This window comes from Carassius auratus, chromosome 33 (genome assembly GCF_003368295.1).
Source record: "Carassius auratus strain Wakin chromosome 33, ASM336829v1, whole genome shotgun sequence".
Taxonomy (NCBI): Eukaryota; Metazoa; Chordata; class Actinopteri; order Cypriniformes; family Cyprinidae; genus Carassius; species Carassius auratus.
In genome coordinates, this window is record NC_039275.1 from 4,098,976 (window position 1) to 4,120,431 (window position 21,456).

Below are 21,456 nucleotides of genomic sequence, written 5' to 3' on the forward strand. Positions count from 1 at the left end.
TGCTACATTTCTCCAAATCTGATGAAGAAACAAACTCATCCTAATCTTGGTCAATCTTCAGCTCATTAAAATTTTTGGCTGAACTACTCCTTAAGGGCACATTTTCCACAAAAAATGTCATTGCTGTTATATTCCAAATATATATATATATATATATATATATATATATATATATATATATATATATTTATAATTCATATTATCTTTGATTAATCTAATTAAAAGAATTTAAAACATTTAAAACATTTGATTTTTTAAAACTTAAATCAACAAATTAAAGGCAGGTTTTTTTCAGTGATGAGAATTTGAAAATAATAATATGATACAAAAAAAATTAAAGAGTTTTAGAACATATCGTTTTCTATTAGTTTTAGACTTGATTTTCTTCATGCAAAATGTAATTTATTTCTTTGTTGATTTTGGGGTGAAACATGATTCATGAAGTCAATTGAATTTGTATAGCATTTTACATAATACAAAAAGTTTTAAATCAGCTTTACAAAAATGCATGATATTAATGTTTATAGCAAGAATATATTCATGGCTTACATTCATATTAAGCAGATTAGAGCTTGTGACAATCATATTAATCACAGGCTCATATTAATTAAGACATGGGATATTTGTCACCTAGCTGGGCTATTTAAATGAACTGAAAACAAAGCGGGAATAAAACTACATGAAACAAGAAATGTTCAAAAGTTTGGGGTCAGTAAAATTTTTACTGTTATTTGAAATAAATTAGTACTTTTATGCATTAAATTGACTTTAAAGACATTTATAAAGTAAAATAAATTATTTCAAAATAAATGCTGCTCTCTCAAACCTTCTATTCATCAAAGAATCCTGAAACAAATGTATCAATGTTTCCACAAAAGTACGAAGCAGCACTACTGTTTTCAACTTCTTAATCATTGCTTTTGATTCGTTCAGGGTGAAATATGGTTCACAAATATGGTTCACAAGTCTTATCATCATATGATGGTCTTGGTCATCACTCACCTCTCGCAGTCTGGCCTCCAGTTCCAGCACTCTGCTCTTGTTAGTCTGCTCTTGTTGTGTCAGTTTCTCCAGATGTTCCTCCAGCTTTGCATTCTGGGCCTCCAGTTTTCCAGCCTGAGATTCCAGATAAAACTTCTGCTGCCTGAGCTCAGATATCATCTCCTCTTGGGCTTTCCTAAAGGTTACAAACAAGACTTTGAGAGCTTTTCTCACAGAGTTTCGGTTGAGCTAGTCTGGTGGGAACAGCATCTAAATCACATACACTGGTGACAAACTCAACAGGGACAATATGAAGCTGTTATCAAAGCCTTGATATGATGCAAATACAACAGGTCATCGTTCATTAACTCTGTGCTTAACCCTGAAAATCTGCTATCATGGCACATTAGCCTGAAATTAACCCTTTGCATTCACCAAACACGTTTCATATCCAAATATTTATGGTTCATTGATGTGAATAGCATGAAATTGACTGTGAAAATACAATCTTAATACTAATATTACATCAAAGCATAAAACAATAAGCCAGAAGACCCTTGCAAAAAAATACTGTGTTGGTACTACGGTAAAGCGATACAGATTTTGTATATACATATATTTTAATAAAATATTTTATTAGTTGTTTCTATTAGAAAAGTATTTGTATTAAATATTAAAAATATATTTTAATTTATTTTTACTTTATTTTACAAACTATAACTTATAATATAATAAAAGGACATTTCTAGAAGACCCTTCACAATATAACATAATAACATAGTTTATTTAAATAGTTTTGTTTCTTCTTATTTTTGTTAGCAGCAATACATTTTTATATTTTCAGTTTCCATATAAATTTTTGCTTTGTAATTTTACTGTGTGCTTTTATATTTTTTATTTAAATTACCTTTAATTTATCAGTTTTAGTAATTTTAGTACTTCAACATTTTTTAAGTTTAAGTGACTGTCGCAGATATATACTTTAATGCAAAACAAATGTATTTGCAGAGAACACAAATGTGTTTTACTGTGTATTTTTCGACATTATGTGGCACAGCTTGAACCAGAAAGGCTAATTGCTTTTACATAACAACAACAGTCAACAGCAATATGATAAAAACAAAAAACAAAATTAATTTAATAATTAATAATGTACTGAAAATAATCCAAACAACAGCTCTTCAGTCAAGTAATAGTGTGTTAGTCTAAATGTAGGCTACAGAAATGACTGAATCAGCTCAGGTCTGTAAACTCACATGTTTTTCTGTGTGTAAATGCTGCTGTTGGCTGCCAGTTTGTTAGCCTCGGACAGCTCAGCGATCCTCTGCTCCAGACTGCTCATCTTTGACTCCATGGCATTGATCGTCTACATAAAACACAGTCAAATCTGACGCCATAATTCAACGCAGAACCTTAGTTCACTAATGAAGAGACCAGCGTGTATTTCTTAGTGCTGCTCAAGCTGGGAATCAGTACAGTCAACCAGTCTTGTCTAAACAATATTAGCCTTTCTACAGTACTGAGTAGGGTTATTATAGTTAACTAAATAAAATTATTACTCAAAATAAAAGTAAATATTACAATTGTTAATATATAAAATATATAATGAGAATTTACTGAGATACTATATATATGTGTGTGTGTGTGTGTGTGTGTGTTTATATATATACAAACACACACACATTTTTATTTAAGTTGTATAGTAAAATAAATAACTAAAACTGAAATAAAAATTAATAAGTCTCTTAAACTCTATAGATGTGTTTTAAAAAAGTAAAATGTCAGAAACACAATAAAATTACTAAAACTTTAATTAAAATTAACATTGTTAAAATTAACAACAAAAAAAAAAAAAAAAAAAAAAAAATATATATATATATAATTTTTTTTTTTTACTTTTAATACTTTTTTCATAATTATTCTCATTACTATCAATACAGTATTTTTACTGCAATACAGTAAAACAATTATTATATACAAAAAAAATCTATTTGAATTTATTGTAAAATAGCACAAAGATTAGTGTTAATTGACAAGGTCACACTATGTCATTTTTCTCAATGAACAATGATAGTCTTTCAGAAAAAAGCCAAATAATGTGTTACCGCTGTCTGATCGCTGATCACTTTTCCCCGCTCGCGAGATTCCTCCTCAAACGTGCTCTGCTTGGACTCCAGCAGTTCCTTTTCAGCCAAATCAGCCTTCATTTGAGTCTCTAAAACCTACAAAACACAAGCACTTGGTTATTACACCTCACAACCGAACAGAGAGAGCCCTGATAATGAGCCCTTTAATGGTTTAATCTAAGTCAGGATCTTTTATTCACTCCCTATAAAATTAATAATGAGCACTAAAGAATAGTGAAGTACAGTATAGTATAGACTCAGTGTTGGAGGCAAATCACTCTACGTTGAACAGTACGGATATATTTCACAAGCAGAAGTGTGTGTGTGTTTGTCCCGACCTTGATCTTGTCTTCATAAAGCTTTTTCTTCTGTTCCAGGTGTGTTTCCATCCGCTGCGCTGTTGCCTGCGTTTCACGCAAGTTCTCTTCGAGTTCCTGCATTCAGACGATAGAGGAAAAACAAATGCCACTGAGACTTAATTGGAATATCTGTTTCATACTGAGAGTTTGACTTGGTATTTTTCCCTGAAGAAAAAATTTAAACACGTGGGACTTCAGTAAAAGTCTAAATCTCATTTATTTTGGGGAAAAAAGATTTAATTTATTTTTATTTCAGTACTAATAATTTATTACCTCAGCTTGTTTTTCACATAGTACTGTATTTAGATATTATTTGTGATTTTTTCAATTAAAGAAAAATGTAATACTTTTAATTAACTTGTTAGTTAATTGCAAATTACTGTAGCATACATGTAAAAAAAAAATGGTTTACTATTGCATTATATGTAATTATACAGTAAAATGCAGTCAAATTTAACATTTTTGGAAGTAAAACCCATAATTTTTACTGCAAAAACAGTAAAAGTTATGATTTTATATATATAATTTTTAGTTACTTTAGTTATTTCAGCCTTATTTCAATTAAAGGTTTTTTTATAGATAAGGCAAGGCAAGCTTATTTCTATAGCACATTTCATACACAAAGTGAATACATAAAAATCAATTAAAATAATCACAACAATAGAAGCAGAGAATAAAGCATTTGAAATGATTAAAAATATTTATTTAAAAAGCATCAAAAGAGTATGAGGATACATATAATACAGTGCAAACACAGTGGATATTGCTTCTGCTGCTGATTTCAGGTAACATTCGTCCTAACCCAGGCCCAGAGTCGGCCCAGCTTCAAACACCAGAGGAACTTAAATTGAATAATGGTCAATGATTCTTTCATCTTAATGTCAGAAGTTTGATAAATAAGTTGGATTCGATTTGACTGATGCTGACATGCATATAAATCATCCAGCTAAAACACATCGTCATTGTGACACACATGATCGTGGCCAAAGACTGAGATGATCCACTGCAATCTGTCACTTTTGGAGCCGTGACAGGGCCAGAGAGCATGCTGGGAGCTGTGGAAGAGAAGCCGTGACACTGCCAGGCTAAGCAGGTTGAAAAAAAAGGAAAACGAATAAAACTGAAAGTGTGTGCGTGTGTGTTTAATGCAAGCGTGAGGGTTTGAGAGGTATACCGTGCATGACTAACAAGCGTAGCGCGTCTTAATTAAATAGCTTTACTGCGTGCATTTGACACCTCCAGACATTTCTGGAGCACAGCAATCGCGTTTCTTTGACATGTTGTGTTGAAGTGAATAACTCCAGTGTTTACCTGTTTGTTTGTGTGTGTGTGTGTGTGTGTGTTTAGGATACAGTATGTGTAAATCAGCAGGAGTTCGGTGCTCGCTGGCGTCTCAGGCTTACCATGATTTTGTCGGCCATCTGTTGGATCTGCTGTGACTTGGTCTGAATGTCTTCTTTGAGTTTAGTTTCTCTCCTTTCCACCATCTCCAGCCTCTTGACTTGGTTCTCCAGGGTTTTCTTGCCATCCTGTTCCATTCCACATAAAAGGAAAAACAACATTCTGATGATGTTCTCCTGGCAATTTATGTGGAACATCTAAAGTAAGCATCACTTATTCAAATTTAATGCATTAGGTTTCACCAACAAATTACTTTTAGATCAGGTAGAAATAGCTCATGGAACAGTATTTCTATTAACAAATCAGATTTTAAAGTTTAGGTTTGGTTGTGTATAAATTGTAAACAATGAGTAAAATTTGTTAAAATATATTGAGTCTTGTTTCCTGAAACATGTATAAAAATTAATTGAGTTTATGCTTAAAACAAAAACAAAAATATCTGCCAATTGGGTCAGACAAATAAAGTTAAAAGGGAAAACAATATTATTTTTAATTACCCACTGGCAGATATTCATTCTGCTTTAAGCCTTTTTTTAAACTGAGAAAACATGACTAAATACTCTGCAAATAAAAACAAATTTTTCAAGTAAAAATGTTTAAACATTATTTCATCAAGATTAGCAAAATTACTTGATTTGACGTCCTGTTTTCTGAACAATTTATCAAAATTAAGTTTACGCTTAAATGGGATAATACAAATTTAGTTTATTAAAAGTGAAAACAATATTATTTTTATCACCCCATTGGCAGATATTATTATTATTATTATTAATTTTAAGCAAAAACTCAATAAAACAAGACTAAAAAACTGATGTCATTTTCTTAAGTAAATATGTCTTGATTTTAAAATTTTTAGATATTTGTATTGGAAAACAAGACAACACTACTAAGTAATTTTTTGCAGTTGTTGAACTGGAAAATCACATCAACAAAGAGCCAATCAGCTGTGAGCTTGAGGCTAAATGTCAGCAGAAGAGGATTACAATGGGTTAATTATGCTGTTTACATTTGCATTTATATTCATGCATTGGGCAGATGCTTTAATCCTAAAAAGGTAACACTGAGTTCAATCTCTACACTTTATTTCATCATTTCATAATTACCGTTTGAGCTTGAGGAATTGTTTATTCATGCTAATTCTTTGTGCAATGACAATAAAGTTGAATCTGATCTATCTTAGTCATGATATTTGCAAATAAAGCCATTTGAATTCATTCAGACAGTGAAAAGTGTCTGTTGAATCCATGCAGTGTGTCAGAGGAGTCATACATCACCTCAGTCTCTCGCAGGCGTCTGCGCAGGCTGTCGGTCGAGTCCTCTCTGGTCTGCAGACGCTCCAGGTCTCGCTCCAGACGTTCTTTAGCCTGACGGACGTTCTGCAGGAGTTCAGTGGCTTCTGTACTCGCCTTCACGGCCTAAATGAGAGAGGGAAGCTGCATTGTAAAAAAAATTTACAGAAAAAGGCTAAAAATTCTACTGTAAAAACCTGTTAAATGGTTAACTATAAGTTACCTCACCATATCCCGTGAAAAACTGTTAATGGTTCAACATGGCAATATATGTAACTCCAAATTATAAAAATTATAGTTTTTGAAAGTACAAACTATAAATTAAAATATAAGTTCTTTATAGAACAACAACAGGCTCAGCACCCGCCTACTTCCACTCACTATTACAGTATGAATCTACATCCCCTCCAGAAGTCTGAGATCCTCTAGTGAGCGACTAGAGAGAGGCTGAAAATCAATTTCCAGAACATTCTCGTTCACCATTCCTGGCTGGTGGAATGATCTTCCCACCCCTATCTGGAGTGCTGAATCCCTGACAATTTGCAAGTGACAGCTGAAAACTAATAACTTTCAAAACTAGCTTTTTGAAAAAAAAAAAAAAAAATCCTTTCTCTTTATTTATTCCTTCTTTTTCTAGCTTGTACTTTTGTAAAACTTGGTATTACAAGCACTTCCTGTGTCTGTTTGCCTCTTTAAGAAGAATCGCTTTATGAATCCCCCAAATGTAAGTCGCTTTGGATAAAAGCGTCTGCAAAATGACTAAATGTAAATTTAGAGTGCAAACAGTAAAAGGACATATGTGACCATGGACAGCTTGGAAATTGAGATTCATACATCAGCTGAAAGATGAAAAAATAAGCTTTCCATTGATGTATGGTTTGTGGATCTTACAATATTTGGCCGAGATATAACTATTTGAAAATCTGGAATCTGAGGGTGCAAAAAAAATCTAAATACTGAGAAAATAGTCTTTAAAGTTGTCCAAATTAATTCTTAGCGATGCATATTACTAATCAAAAATGTTTTGATATATTTATGGTAGCAAATTTACTAAATATCTTCATGGAACATGATCTTTACTTAATATCATAATGATTTTTGGCATAAAAGAAAATAGATAAGTTTGACCCCATACAAAGTATGGTTTGGTTATTGCTAAAAATATACCCCAACGACTTAAGATTGCCTTTGTGCTCCAGGGTCACATTTTATTATATGAATTAAACATAACATTTGAAGTAGAAAAACTGAAATAGTATCTTCTTGTAAAACATACTTTTATTTACTTTATTGAATTTTTTATATATATTTATTTTTTTATTTTTTACAATGTATGGTGCTTATTAAAAAAGCAGATTTTGGTAGTTCAAGTAGCTTTACATATTATATATTAAACATTATATCACTTTAACCAAAATATACGGTTAGAAGTTATAAAATATATACGCAGCAATTTGTTATTCTGTGATGCAAGAAACACATTTTTATTTTGAATTTCAGGCAACTAAAACCACAAGTGTTTTTTTTTTTGTTAGTTTTTTTTTACTGTAAATGTACATTAAAAATTCAGAGGGGGGCCTATCATCTAACTACTGCTGTGTGATCCATGAGATCTCGAAACACATTTATCTAAATAGTGCTTTATACAACACATAATTTTTTCAAAGCAGTTTCATATTAATAAACAGGAAAATAAGAGGTATTTATGTTGTAAAATTAATCAATTATAAAAACATCTAATTTTAGCTATATATAAAGCATCTCTGCAAAAGACAATAGTATCATCATTTAGTTCAAGTCAGTTCAATATTGATTCAATATAGTTCAATAACAGTGTTGGTGTTGCAAAGATATTTTCAGTTCTATTATTTAAAGTTATTATCAGCTAGCTCAGTTCACTGAATCAATAATATTACTGAATATACTGTACATTTTTAATCAAACAAATCATGTTTGAGTTCTTCAAGCAGGGCTGAATTTGAAATAAATGTGCACAGTACCTTGGCAAGCTTCTCCTGGAGTTCTTCCATCTTTACTTGTTGCTCTGCATTGGTCTGAGACATTCACAAATAAACAAAGCTTAAATACGAAAACAGCTGCATTAGCCATTTGCTTATGTTCCAGACTGGTTAGTGCTGGTTGATCAGCGAGGCGATTTATTTCATTTACCATGGGAGTATTGTTGGTTAAGCTAGTTAGAACTGAAATACCGTATGCTGGTCTTCCCGACAGCAAATGGAAATAATGAGTTGTCATATCAGATGTACCTTCTGCAGTTTAGTCAGAAGTTCCTCCATCTCAGCTTTGCCTTGTTCTTTAGCCTGCAAAATGAAAACATAGACTGATGGCATCTCATCGAGCGTGCATCAGCAGGACGGTCCTCGCTTAGATCCTGAACAAACCTTCTGAATCTTCTGCTGGTATTCCACAGCCTTTCTCTTGAGCTCCTCGCTGGTCTGGCGAGACTCTTTCAGCTCGGATTCGTACAGGTCACTGCGGCGGCGAGCGGCCGACAGGTTCTCCTCCAGCTGACGAATAGACACACGCATTTCCTCCAGCTGAGCGTGGTACTCCTGCGGGGGCATACGTGGTTAAAATGCCACTTTAGCTACAGAAACACATAGTTTTATTATTTAGCTCATGTGGACATGTACTGTATGTTGCAGATGCTTTTATCCGAAGTTTCTTGCAGTGCAATGTAATCTGACAAAAGACAAAAGTCTGACAAAAGAAATAACTTTATTATTCTTTTTTTTTTATGAGAACCGTTTATTGAGATATAATTTTTTTTAATATATAAAATAAAAGTGTGTATGTGTTTTTGGTTGAGTTTCATGTTTGATACATCAGACTATTATGGCTTGTTATAGTATTGTATCATATGATAAAATAAAATAAAAATCTGAGTTTTATTCAGAGGCCCAAACTGAGCAAATATATGTAATTTGGTGCAGATAATGATGAATGAAATTCTGATAGCCTGTAATGTAAATCAATGAGATCTTTATAACAATATCAGATACTTGCATAAAATGATAAACAACTTATTCCTTACTCTATATCTCCAATAAAATGTCTCAGTAAGATGATATTTAAATGCTTCGTTCAATGCATCCAATTCAATGCAATACAGAGAGGATAATATATATATATATATATATATATATATATATATATAAAAAGAATTTCCTAAAAAGCCTGATCATTATATTTCATACTCATGATTTTTCAAAAAAAAAAAAAAAAGGATGTATGGATAATCAAGTAAACCTGCTTCAGTCCAGTAAGTGTTCATCTTGAAATATTATAATAACAATATCAAAGCTATTCTTGTGTTTACTTAGTCTTAAGATTTCACACCAAAAAGATACGAGAAGCAACAGCTGAAAGCTGTTATACATTTTGCATAAAGTCTAAATAAAAAATGTCTGAACTATGAATCAGATGACAGAAAGCGTACAGTAGGTCCTGTGCAAGGTTTTTCAACAAGGATTTGATCACCTTGATAATTCAAAGGTGTTTATAGGGTTATTTTTAGTTTAATATTCCTGCGTTCGACATGGCAAACCATTCATACGGTTGAGAAGCTTTACAAAGGGTATAAAAGAATCAGACTGGGTTCATGCAACCTATTTCAATGCAGCACTAAGCAAACAGTTTTGTGCAAAAAATGGCAGAATCAAATAAAACAGGCGAATCAGAAGACCTTTGTGAGAACATGAGATGAAATCAGTCTGAGTAACCAACCGCAGGATATAGAGAGAGACCAGCACATGAAAAACAGAGCGCAGAATTGGATACATAAGTGTGCAGAGTGGGTGAAAGGCCAGCGAGTGGGCGGACGGAGCGAGTGTGCCAGTCCGAGTCCAAATCAGCCCTTATCTTTCATCAGCCATTAGCTACAGGTCACAAATCACGTCCATGTCATGTGTGACAAGGCCACGGTCAACTAACGAGACGTCTTATGGAGTTTAGCGATAAACGGTAGCCTGGGAATACGTTAAAGGGGCAAAGGAAATCCAGCATGACAAGCATAAAAGATAGAATCAGTAACTGTCTGTGTTTATTAAACGTTGGTGTAAAGCATGCTGGACATGCTCCTTTGGAAATTGGGTAATTTGCACCCATAGAGACCAAGAATAAAGGCAGAGTTCACCTGAAAACGTACATTTTCTGGAAATGTCCTCACCCTCAGATCATCCAAGATGTAGATGAATTTATTAATGGAGAAATGTAGCATTGCATCAGTGTCTCATCAATGGATGCTTTGCAGTGAATGGGTGCCGTCGGAATGAGAGTCCAAACAGCTGATAAAAACATCACAATAATCCACAGCACTCCATCAGTTAATGTGTTGTGATGTGAAAAGCTGCATGTTGTAAGAAATTAATCCATCAAGCTACTTCAAACAGTTGCTCCCTGTAAAAAGTTATCTCATCTGAATTAGGAAAGAAATATGCGGCAATCTTATTTTAGATGGAAGCAACGGTTTGAAGTTGAAGAGATCTTAAAGAACTTGTTTCTTACAAACATGCAGATTTTTGCTGCACAAGACTTTAACTGATGGACTGGAGTGCAGTGGATTACTTGTGGATTATTATGATGTTTTTATCAGCTGTTTGGATTCTGACGGCACCCATTCACTGCAGAGCATCCTCTGGTGAGCAAGTGATTATCTTGGATGGACTGGTGGTGAGTGCAACATAACATAACATAACATTATTGTTGTGCCTCATATTTTTACTTTTTAAATCAAAGCAATATGGCACTTGAGGCTGTGCTATATTGTGAAAGAACAACAAAGTACACAAAAATGCTTATGGAAAAGCATGGTTGTGCTTTTTGCTTTACATCACCATAATGAGAATTATAATTATGCACCAGAAATTACAGAAAAGAGGTGCTTGACATTTTGTGAAACTGCCTCCCAAATTAAAGTCATAATATGAAAAAAAGGGGAAAAAATGCTCAAAATGAGTCAACACAACCTTCATCTGTCAGCCCTCTATGCTAGTGTGAGTGCTTAATTATCAATAGTGAGCTAATTGCTCTTCTGCACAAATAACTAAAATCGTGACAATAACATCTTGCCAGAAAGTGCCTTGAATTTCAACATCTGCAATAATTGCAAGCACTAAAAATCCTGAATGCCACATTCATTCATCAGAAAGAAAACTACAACTGATATCTCTTGAATACATCAATTGTTTATCCTAAACGCCAATAAGATTAAATGGAAAGGCAATTGATGCTTTTGCTGAAATCTCAGGTTTTTCAGACCTGGCTTTGCTTTGTCATTTCAGCAATTCAGAGATACAGCACTTTCTATATCAATATCAGGCACTGAAAACCCAGATCAAACACTATATAATCACAAATCCATCTTCTTTAAACTTTAACAATAGATCTCCAACAATGTCTCAAAATTAGAAAATTTGTCTCATTAATGTAAATTTCTCTTTTTAAGAGTAACACCAGAGACAGAGTACATTTTTTTGTATTTACAATTTTGTAAATTTGAAGTATAATTAAAGTACTGATTACAAGTCACTTACTGTGAGAATAAAAACTATATTAAAATACATTAAATTCCAATCCTTCCAGATATGTTTTTTTTTCTGCAAATTACATTCAAACAGCAAATGGCAACAATCTTTGACCATCTTTAAGAGGGAGGCATTCATTCATTCACTCAACCGATTTGTTCAAACATACCGATTTATTAAAGGGGTCATGAACTGAGAAATCAACTTTTACTTGAGCTTTTGACATATAAGAGATCATCTTACTAAAAGAACATACAGTAAGTTTCAGAACTGAAAACACCCTTGTACTGAAATAAAAGCTTCTATTGACACTAGGCCCATCAATAAATTAAAATATCAAATTTCATAGCTCCGCCCACTGATTCGCAAATAGCACGAGTGGCACTAAACAGGATTAAGCAACCAAGCAATAAACATGCCATTGAAGATCATGTTAAAGAATAGCAGAGTCCACACCACAACTAAAACGATAAAGGCACAGAGAAACGATATCCTTGGAATAACTTTCAGCGATTTTTCTTCTGATGAACGATAAAAACATTGACAGCCAGTCAGAATCAATCCTGCTGTAATGAGCTCGAGAATTTAAAGCGGCAGACGCATGTGCGCTTAGAATATACAGACAATATCGTTCGCTGTGTGGTGGCTAATATCGTTATCTTTATAGACATCGTTCTCGGTGTGAACAGGCCTTAAAGTAACAGAAGGCTCCTATGAAGGGCGTAGCTTGTCAAACAGACAAACATAAAGTTAGTTTACAATGCAAAACTGTTATCCAAATACAGTGGGTGTTTACTTGCAAGTCTTCAATGCGGCACACCCATAAAAACAGAGCATTTCTCAAGTCGACCTCAAAACCAGGGTAGAAAATAGCCTACTACTTGTTGATTTGATGTTTTTGAATTTGAAAACCAGGCAAACGTCATAAGTGGACCTGAGACAACAGTATAAAATAATTAAAAAGCCAGTTAATGACCCCTTTAAGGAATGACACAAGTGACTCCTTTTTTTTGAAAATAGGCTCATTTTTCAATTCCCCTCGAGGTAAACAGTTGAGTTTGACTATTTTCGAATCCATTCAGCCAATCTTCAGGCCTGGCGGTAGCACTTATAGCTTAGCTTAGCATAGATCATTGAATCTGATTAGACCGTTAGCATCTTGCTCAAAAATGACCAGATTTTCTGTGTTTTTCCTGTTTAGACTTGACTCTTCTGTAGTTACTAAGAGTTGTGTACTAAGACCAATGGAAAATGAAAAGCTGCAATTTTTCAGGCTGATATGGCTAGGAACTATGCTCTTATTCCAGAGTACTAATCAAGGAACTATGGATGCAGCCTTCTCAGTGAAATTAAGCAGTGCATGAAAATTGTCCCCAGCTAGTTTGTGTAGTTGAAGCAGAGTTCCTGGGGACTATTTTCAGGCGCTGCGTAATATCAATGCACCTGCTGCACCCATGATAAATTGATATATCTCAACACTAGTCTTTGTTTAGTTCATAAGTTCATAAATATAACAACAAAAAAAAAACACATGCACACAAAGAAAATCTGACTCTATGCAGCAGAGTTTGAAAGCATCAACTAAGCATCGACGAAGTTCTGTGAAACCAAACTTAAATTTTAGCAAACCACAGAGCTTGATCAAATCAAAGTATAGGATAAGTGAAAAGTGAAGACTTCATTTAAAGTCTGCTTGCTGCTAATTTGAGCCCTTTGCCGGTTTGTCACGACAGCATTTCAACGGCATCTGCAACATCCTTCACTGTGAGGTACCATTTTTGTCTCCATGGCAACCACAGTGCGATGGAGCCTGGCTCTGGGGGAGACGTGCATGCAGCAGCAGAAAAACAGGCTCTTTTTCCATTATGCTCTTACCTTCACAACTCATTCTTCATTTTACAGTACGTTCACCATCACTTTACTCGTGGCTGTAAGAGGCCATCACTATTTCACAGTCTTTCAGAAGCTGAGATGGACTGAGATCATTTGTACTTATATCAGTAGGAGGCTTATTAGCAGATGCCTGTGAAGCTCTAAGGGAATAATCTGAGAAATCTGTGAAATGCTCACTCACTCAGACCCCCCAGTGCTAAAGAAAGACACATGTCACAAAACCCCCCGAATATAAACATACTTTAATGAAGCACAAATCTCACTATCCTGAAACCTCTGGTTATGTCTGTCAGAGGTACATAAACCACTGCAGACACACAAAACTAAAAAACTTTTAAAGGCCCCGGTATATTTTCCAAAAACGGTACCACTTTACAGTGAAAGTATCTTATGTACAGCTTTAAATGCACTTACGTAAACAAAGTCACTTTGGAATGAAGCTGCTATGCTCATAAAAATCTGCTAAATGCATAAACGTAAATGTCTCCTAGAAAACTTATTTTTTGAGTTTATAGAGCTCTTTGCTCACTGGATTAATATGCATTGTCAAAAGCACTACAGAAGCGTCTGAAATGAATTCAAACCTGTTCTTTAATTTCCTGCAGTTTGTTGCTCTGCTCTCGTATGTCGTGTAGGAGCTGCAGAGCTTTATCATCCTCCTGCGACACCTCCATGCGGGCCTGCTCCAAACTGCGCTTCAAACTCTGAAATACACACACAACACAAAGAAAAAGTTTCACAAACCAAGCCGTACAGTTCATGTCATACCGCATTTCCACAAGCAGACAGTAAACCCACGCTGCATTCGGTGATATAGGTGGCCAGGTCTTGTTCTAAGATGGTCCTTTGTGTTTCAGAAGCCTTGAGCTCCACATCTTTCTGCTGCAAAACTGACTCCAGGTCTGACATCTTACGCTGCACTTTTGAAATCTCCTGCTCCATCTTTCAGAAAAACAAGGAAAAAAGAGACATCGGTGCATATATGAAAGATTTCATTATCCATAAAATAATGTAAGATATGCAGACGTACCTTTATATGTGACTGGTTATTCTCCTCTAGCAATCTATAAGCTTCGGCTCTGAAGGTCTTGTTCTCTGTGTGCTTGTAGGCTGAAAGACGGGGTCTGAATGAACGTGCCCTATCTAGAAGAAATAGAAAGAAGAAAAAAAAAGTTGAAGAACATGAAACCATATTTAAACAGTAATTAAACCAAAACACATGACTGAAACTTCTGCTGTTAACAGTAAAAGGTACTGTTCTGAAAAACAATTAAATGCTCCATTTCAGCTCTAATTAAGCCAAGAGATGTGTAAATCGATTAAACTTTGCGACGCAAATCTCAGAAAACAAAAACGCTCCAACAATAATTATAAAACTGCAGTTATAAAAAATGTTATTCCAAAAGGAGAAAGAAACATGATGCCAGGACACATTTGTTTTGCAGTGAGATTAAATGTATTTATTTGTTATCCAACTAGATCTGAAGAAAAGCTCTCAAATCTCTTTGATATGATGGTCCTGTTTAGCAGCAAATCAGATTTTAGCACATTTTATCATCCATTAAAAAAGTCTCATGTCCGATTGCTAAGAGAATTATGGAACATTGATATTGTTACAAAATATTTCTATTTCAAATAAATGCTGTACTTTTGAACTTTCAATTTATCCTATTTATCTATTTAACCTTAAGAATCCTAGAATATATCATGTATCAGTTTCCACAAAAATATGAAGCAGCACAACTGTTTTCAACACTGATAATAATCAGAAATGTTTCTTGAGCAGCAGATCAGCGTAGAATGATTTCATAAGTTCATGTGACACTGTAAACTGGAGAGTAATGGTGCTGAAAATGCTGCAAGTTTGCATCACAGGGATAAAGTTCATTTTAAAATATATCAAAATAGAAATTGTAACAATATTTCACAATATTACGGTATTTAACTGTATTTTTTTTATCAAATAATGCAACTTGGCGAACAGAAGAGACTCTTAAAAATGGTAGTTACATAGCACAAGCGGTGCATGGTGAGTTCACAATCAGCATTTCTCTACACTGGAAACCAAAATACTGATGACATCATCAGCACTCACGGGAACGTACAATTTTTGTCCAATCAAATATTCTATAGTTTCTAGAATGAGAATGTATACTGAATCCTTACTGCCTTTTACTTTCCGAATCCCACGAAACAAAGTATTTTCTGCGCATACGAGCTCAGCACGAAGCGTATAGTGCAGTCTATTTTTAACAAGCCCGATCATATTAGACATGCACAGACTGTTTCTAACTGCCACTCTCTACTTGGCATCCTCGGAGATGGAGAGAGAGAAAAAAAGAACGAATAGCGCTCCCAATAAAAGCACAAGCATCTCTACTCCTCTGTAACATTCTCTCTTGCTCTATGGCTTTTTCTTTCAGTGGCCTGAGGCTTTACAATTCAGCATTAGGGGGCTTATAGATTACAAAACACACACACACACAATTCAAAAGATGCTTATGGAATCGCTTTCCAAACCCAAAGCTGAGGTATGAACTCATGTTCACATTCACAGAAACGTGCAGAAAGCAGTAACACACACACACACACACACACACAGCACACATGCGCTATACAGACTCAAACCCGTGACTACAGGCACATCATGCATTCTCACATGTACAAAGATATTATTTATGTGGCAACATTATTTCCACACTTGTAAACCACTTTTAAACTCAATTTTAGAAAATGACAACAATATGCATGATTATGAAGATATTAAATATGATTTTTATTTGATGTGTTGAACTATACTGCAATCAAAGTTGAAAGGTTTGAAAGTAAAAACATAATATTTAATGCATTTTCCCTCAACACTGAAAGCAACTGTATCCAGTACATCATTAAACATTCTGCGGGTTAGTTACATCACCTGAACATGCAAATGATCATGCAAAAATATGATTATACTTCTGAAGCCAGCTGGATGCATAATTTAGTATGTGGAAAAGCAACACAGTGTTTCAAGATGAGGAATGATTGAATTATTCTGATCTCTTGGCTAATACTGATCTCTGGGGAATAAGAGAAATTCAGCTGTAGAGAACGGACAAAAAAAATCATGCAAAAAACACAAACTGGCATGCTGAAGGCCTGCATGAATTAGAAATCACTGATCAAACATGATAGAACATTAATGTAAACAAGAGCTTGGATGATTGACAAATAAGGTATAACTGATCGGTTTAATATGTGAGAAACAGGTCTGACACATGAGCATTATTCTTTAATGTGGCTAGGACCAACTAAATCACTAAAATAATGAAAAGATACACATTAAAAAACTATAAAACTAAAATAAATTTAAATAAACATTTAAAAATACATTTATAAAAAAATTGAATGATCAAAATAAATAAGGAAAATAAATATGAAATAAAATCAGTTGAACAAAATACTTCAAACAAACAAACTGAAATAAACAATGAAATAAAATGAACATTAAAATAATCAATTTCAATCAAATAAATAAACAGTAGGTCATTCTGAGTGATCACCTAAATTTGAACAGACAGACAGAAAGATGAACTGAACCGGAGAGCAATTCCAGCTGCAGTGTTGAACCGATTCACCACTGAGAGTCTCAGCATTATCCAGTCTTCTCATGCATTTGCCTTACGTGAACAACCAGCGTTTTTGTGGAACTTGAATGAATTAGTGCCACTATTCTAGAAATCACAGATTTGGAATGAATAGCTTCTATAAAAGTTAGCATTCAGATGCCAGATTAACATCAATAACATGAAGGACTCTGTAGGTGTTCTCTAATTTTGGTCAGAGTTCTTTTTCTAATATCTCATTTTTTATATCAAGTTTTTTATACTGTGCTTCAGAAAAGATGGGTGGATGGATGGATGGAGCTGAGGAGCTGTTGCAGCAGCCTCATGAATGGAATGCACAAACAGATGCATGCATCAAGTGTTGAGGTCATGCACTGAGTTCATCCACAGTAACACTTTCTGTTCGCAAAGATCAAATGATACTCTTTTTCTCCAGCCGGGCTACAGTCATGACCACACAATCCCTTCACCTGATCAGCACTTATGCATGAGTGCTCGCGTCAATCGCATTATTATTTCCCAAAAATAATATTCAGTTATCAGTGTGTGTGTGGGATAGTGAAAAAGCTCTCGAGGATTACTGAGCGTGTGCATCTCGACATACTGCAGGCTGGTGCATGAAATTATTCTCACTGTCAAACTTACAGACACTTTTAGACAGCTCTGCATTAATGTGAATGAGGATCACTGCATATTAATAAACGGTATTCAAATACTATATGCATAATTCTAGATTTGTGCAATACTGATCCCTGCATGCTGACGCTGTATTGGTTATTATTTAGATTTTATTTGATGATGTAACCACAAAAATACAAATAATGACAAGCTAACAGAGCTTAATAGGAGTGTTTGCTGGTTTAGGATTATAAAAGCAAATAATAATAAGAGATTAACTGAACTGACTAACTAAACTAATATTTGTAGGTTTAGCAAGGTTTAAGTACCAAATGTCCAACTATTTGCTTCAGCATGTGTTCTAAAACAGAGCCAATCCAGTGTGAGGTTCAGACAGTTTAAGTGGCTTAATAACAGCTTGAGCGACAGAAAGACACGATTCAACTGAAATCTCCAACTGTGGTAACAGAATGAGGAAAACATAGGAAGTGATGTGATTTACGGGTGTGTCTGAGTTCAACTTTTTACTTTGTTAACACATCTAAAAAATTACTGGCATTTGTTGATGCGTTTCCCAGCTAATTGCAAACAAAAACATTAACAGATTCTTTAAAATGGGGAACATAAAACATCCATATGAGTTGTTTTAGTAGCAGTGCAGAGAGGGAGGATGAGAGAGAGAGGAAAGTGCTGTTTCCATAGAAATAAGTCCATTATGCACCTTCTTGCTACTCTTTTCCTCATACATTTTTATTTCACTACACCCACACACTGTATTTTTCTCTCTCAACATACTACAGGTCGGTTACCTGAACTCAAGGCTGGGAATCTATAAATATTTGATTTTGCTGAAGAAAAGTGGTGGTGCAGAACTGTCACGATGCCAGGGTGGTTGCCAGAGCATTTTGATGCAGTTCCTAGGGTCAAAAGACCCCATCCTCTGGATTTGTCCACTTGTTTTCTGGTGAAAATTGTGCATCTGATCAATTAATAAAGCACCTGTGCACAAAGTACACACTCAACTTTAATACTTAGTGGTTTGATCAAATCACTACAGAATAAATCAGCTGCTGATATCAGAGCAGTTGTGTTGTACTAATGACCAGCGCAGTGGTGATATTCTGTACAGACCTGGTGTCATGACACGCATTGAGAGTTCACACGCTGACAGTGTTGGCACCACTAGTCTTAACTCTCTCTCTACACCCATCTGAGACGCCACCTGGACGTACAGTATTCTCAGCTTTTATATGAACACTAATGACAATATGTAACAAGACAAGGAGTCACATATTTAACCTTTTACAGCAAAACAATGAACTGCAAATCAGCAAAAAAAAACACTGGATCGCATTAATCTTTTTCTGTGGTTCAGTAAATAATATGAACACACTCATATCTTGTCAATACTCACCCTAAAGGAGACCGGCTTGAGCTGCTGTTCTGCTGTGGCTCCACTTTAGAGAGGGCAGGTCCAAATGAAGGAAGCCCAAGAGTGTTGAGTCGTCCTGGGCAGCCATGAGCTGGGGAACAGGCATCTATGGCTGGAGGTTTCCGAAGGAGTCATCCTCAGAGTTCTTGAGAAACAGAGGAGTTGTGCGGGAGAGACGGATCAGATACACTTGAGTGGGAAGAGAGAGGAGCACTGAGACGAGGAGGGAAGCGAGCTGAATCCTAGAGAAGACAGTGAATCGTGCACAGCCTTCTCTCGCTCACTCTCTCTCTCTCCACTACAGAAGCTCTCTATAATCACAGTAATACAAGCAGTAAGACTGACTCACTGTTGAAACTCTCTCTCTTTCTCACTCAGAACTGATATTTATCTTTTCTCCCCACATCTGATTACAATTTAGACATTTTGTGCCTCACTGTCTATGTCTTTATTTCTATAACTTATTTTGTAAGAATTTTTAGACAATCTATCTATCTACCCATCATGCTCTGACACTCTATGTATCATGCTATCTGACATTTTTTCTACCCATTTCTCTATCTACTTATCACACTCTGTCACTCTGTCTATCATGCTGTTTGATGCTCTATATACATATCACACTGTTGCTCTATCTGTCACACTATTTACGTGTTGCTCTATCTATCCATCAGTCACTCTATCTACCTATCACACTCTGTCACTCCATCTGTCACTCTATTTACCTGTTGCTCTATCTATCCACCTGTCACTCTATCTACCTATCACACTCTATTTACCTGTTGCTCTATCTATCCATCTGTCACTCTATTTACCTATCACACTCTGTCGCTCCATCTGTCACACTATTTACCTGTCGCTCTATCTATCCATCTGTCACTCTATCTACCTATCACACTTTGTCACTCTGTCACTCTATTTACCTGTTGCTCTATCTACCCATCTGTCACTCTATCTACCTATCACACTCTGTCGCTCTATCTGTAACTCTATTTACCTGTCGCTCTGTCTATCCATCTGTCACTCTATCTATCACTCTGTCTCTCTATCTGTAACTCTATTTACCTGTCACTCTGTCCATCCATCTGTCACTCTGTCTACCATTTACACTCTGTTGCTCTATCACACTCTGTTCCTCTATCACATTATTTGACAATTTATCTATCTACCTATTGTGCTCTGTCATTGTATCACAATATATGATGCTCCATCTCTCTATCTATCTACATATTGCACTCTATCACTCTTTCTTTCATGCTGTCTGATGCTCTATCTACATATTGCACTGTCACTCTATCTGTCACTCTATCTACCTAGCACAGTCCGTTGCTCTATCATACTTTTTGACAATCTATCTATCTATCTATCTATCTATCATGCTCTGTCGCTCTATCAATCTATCTGTCACTTTCTCTACCTGTCGCACTATCTACATGTCGCACGCTATCTGCTTCTCTATCACATATCTGTCACTATCTATCTGTCTATCTAGTATATCTATGGTATATATCTATCTACAGTATCTATATAAACAAAGTCAGGCAGACAAAAGCTAAAGAAAAAGATTGCACTCTTTCTGTTAATATTGATGTAGCATTTGTATAATTTATAACCTGCCATGACATGCATAATGATCTCAGATAATGACAGGATCATTGCTCCCTCCATTAAGCTCAGTGTTTGAAAACTTTAAAATGACATCATAAATTTGGAGTTCCATCCTTCCTGACTAGTCATTTTTTCCTTGAAATGAGTCCAGCATCTGAGTAAAGCTGCCTTTTTGGCATTAACTGAGTTACATCTGGATTATTCTCATTGATGACAAACACAAATTGACATGTTCATTAGCTGCTGTTGACACTGCCATAAGGAACTCTTCAGTATGAATGCATTCTCAGCCAAAATTCATTAAAGCCACAGTTGTCCTAGTCAATTTCACATCTAAAGACCGACACATTTCTTAATGAAAGACTAGCTTATTATATATCATTCCATGACTTATTGACTGAGGAGATAGTGTTCATTAATAGCCAGCGAAATGTGACAAAGTTTTGGCATGTGGTGTGATGCTTCCTGTCAGCTTTCACATTATGTTTCATATCAAGCTGCTAAATAATTCCACAGATAACAGATTGCAGAATAATGTCCAGACTGATTGTTACATATAAAGACCATCATCAGTGGGTGTACTGTTAGAAATTTAGAT

At 35.0% G+C, this 21,456-nt stretch overlaps 1 protein-coding gene across 1 annotated transcript in view; it reads right to left on the reverse strand.

Moving 5' to 3' along the window:
* The window catches only part of LOC113052782 (citron Rho-interacting kinase-like), a 49,438-nt gene extending 29,892 nt beyond the window's left edge, over nucleotides 1-19,546 (reverse strand). Inside the window, exons 1-13 of the mRNA XM_026217231.1 lie at nucleotides 19,233-19,546; nucleotides 14,626-14,738; nucleotides 14,394-14,537; nucleotides 14,180-14,299; nucleotides 8,559-8,729; nucleotides 8,424-8,477; nucleotides 8,157-8,210; nucleotides 6,142-6,282; nucleotides 4,870-4,995; nucleotides 3,446-3,541; nucleotides 3,087-3,203; nucleotides 2,238-2,347; nucleotides 1,003-1,177 (exon numbers count right to left, since the gene is read on the reverse strand). Coding sequence (XP_026073016.1) covers nucleotides 1,003-1,177; nucleotides 2,238-2,347; nucleotides 3,087-3,203; nucleotides 3,446-3,541; nucleotides 4,870-4,995; nucleotides 6,142-6,282; nucleotides 8,157-8,210; nucleotides 8,424-8,477; nucleotides 8,559-8,729; nucleotides 14,180-14,299; nucleotides 14,394-14,537 — 1,308 coding nt within the window. The 5' untranslated portion in view covers nucleotides 14,626-14,738; nucleotides 19,233-19,546. The remainder of the gene's footprint in view (nucleotides 1-1,002; nucleotides 1,178-2,237; nucleotides 2,348-3,086; nucleotides 3,204-3,445; nucleotides 3,542-4,869; nucleotides 4,996-6,141; nucleotides 6,283-8,156; nucleotides 8,211-8,423; nucleotides 8,478-8,558; nucleotides 8,730-14,179; nucleotides 14,300-14,393; nucleotides 14,538-14,625; nucleotides 14,739-19,232) is intronic.
* Between the last annotated feature and the right edge of the window lie 1,910 nt (nucleotides 19,547-21,456).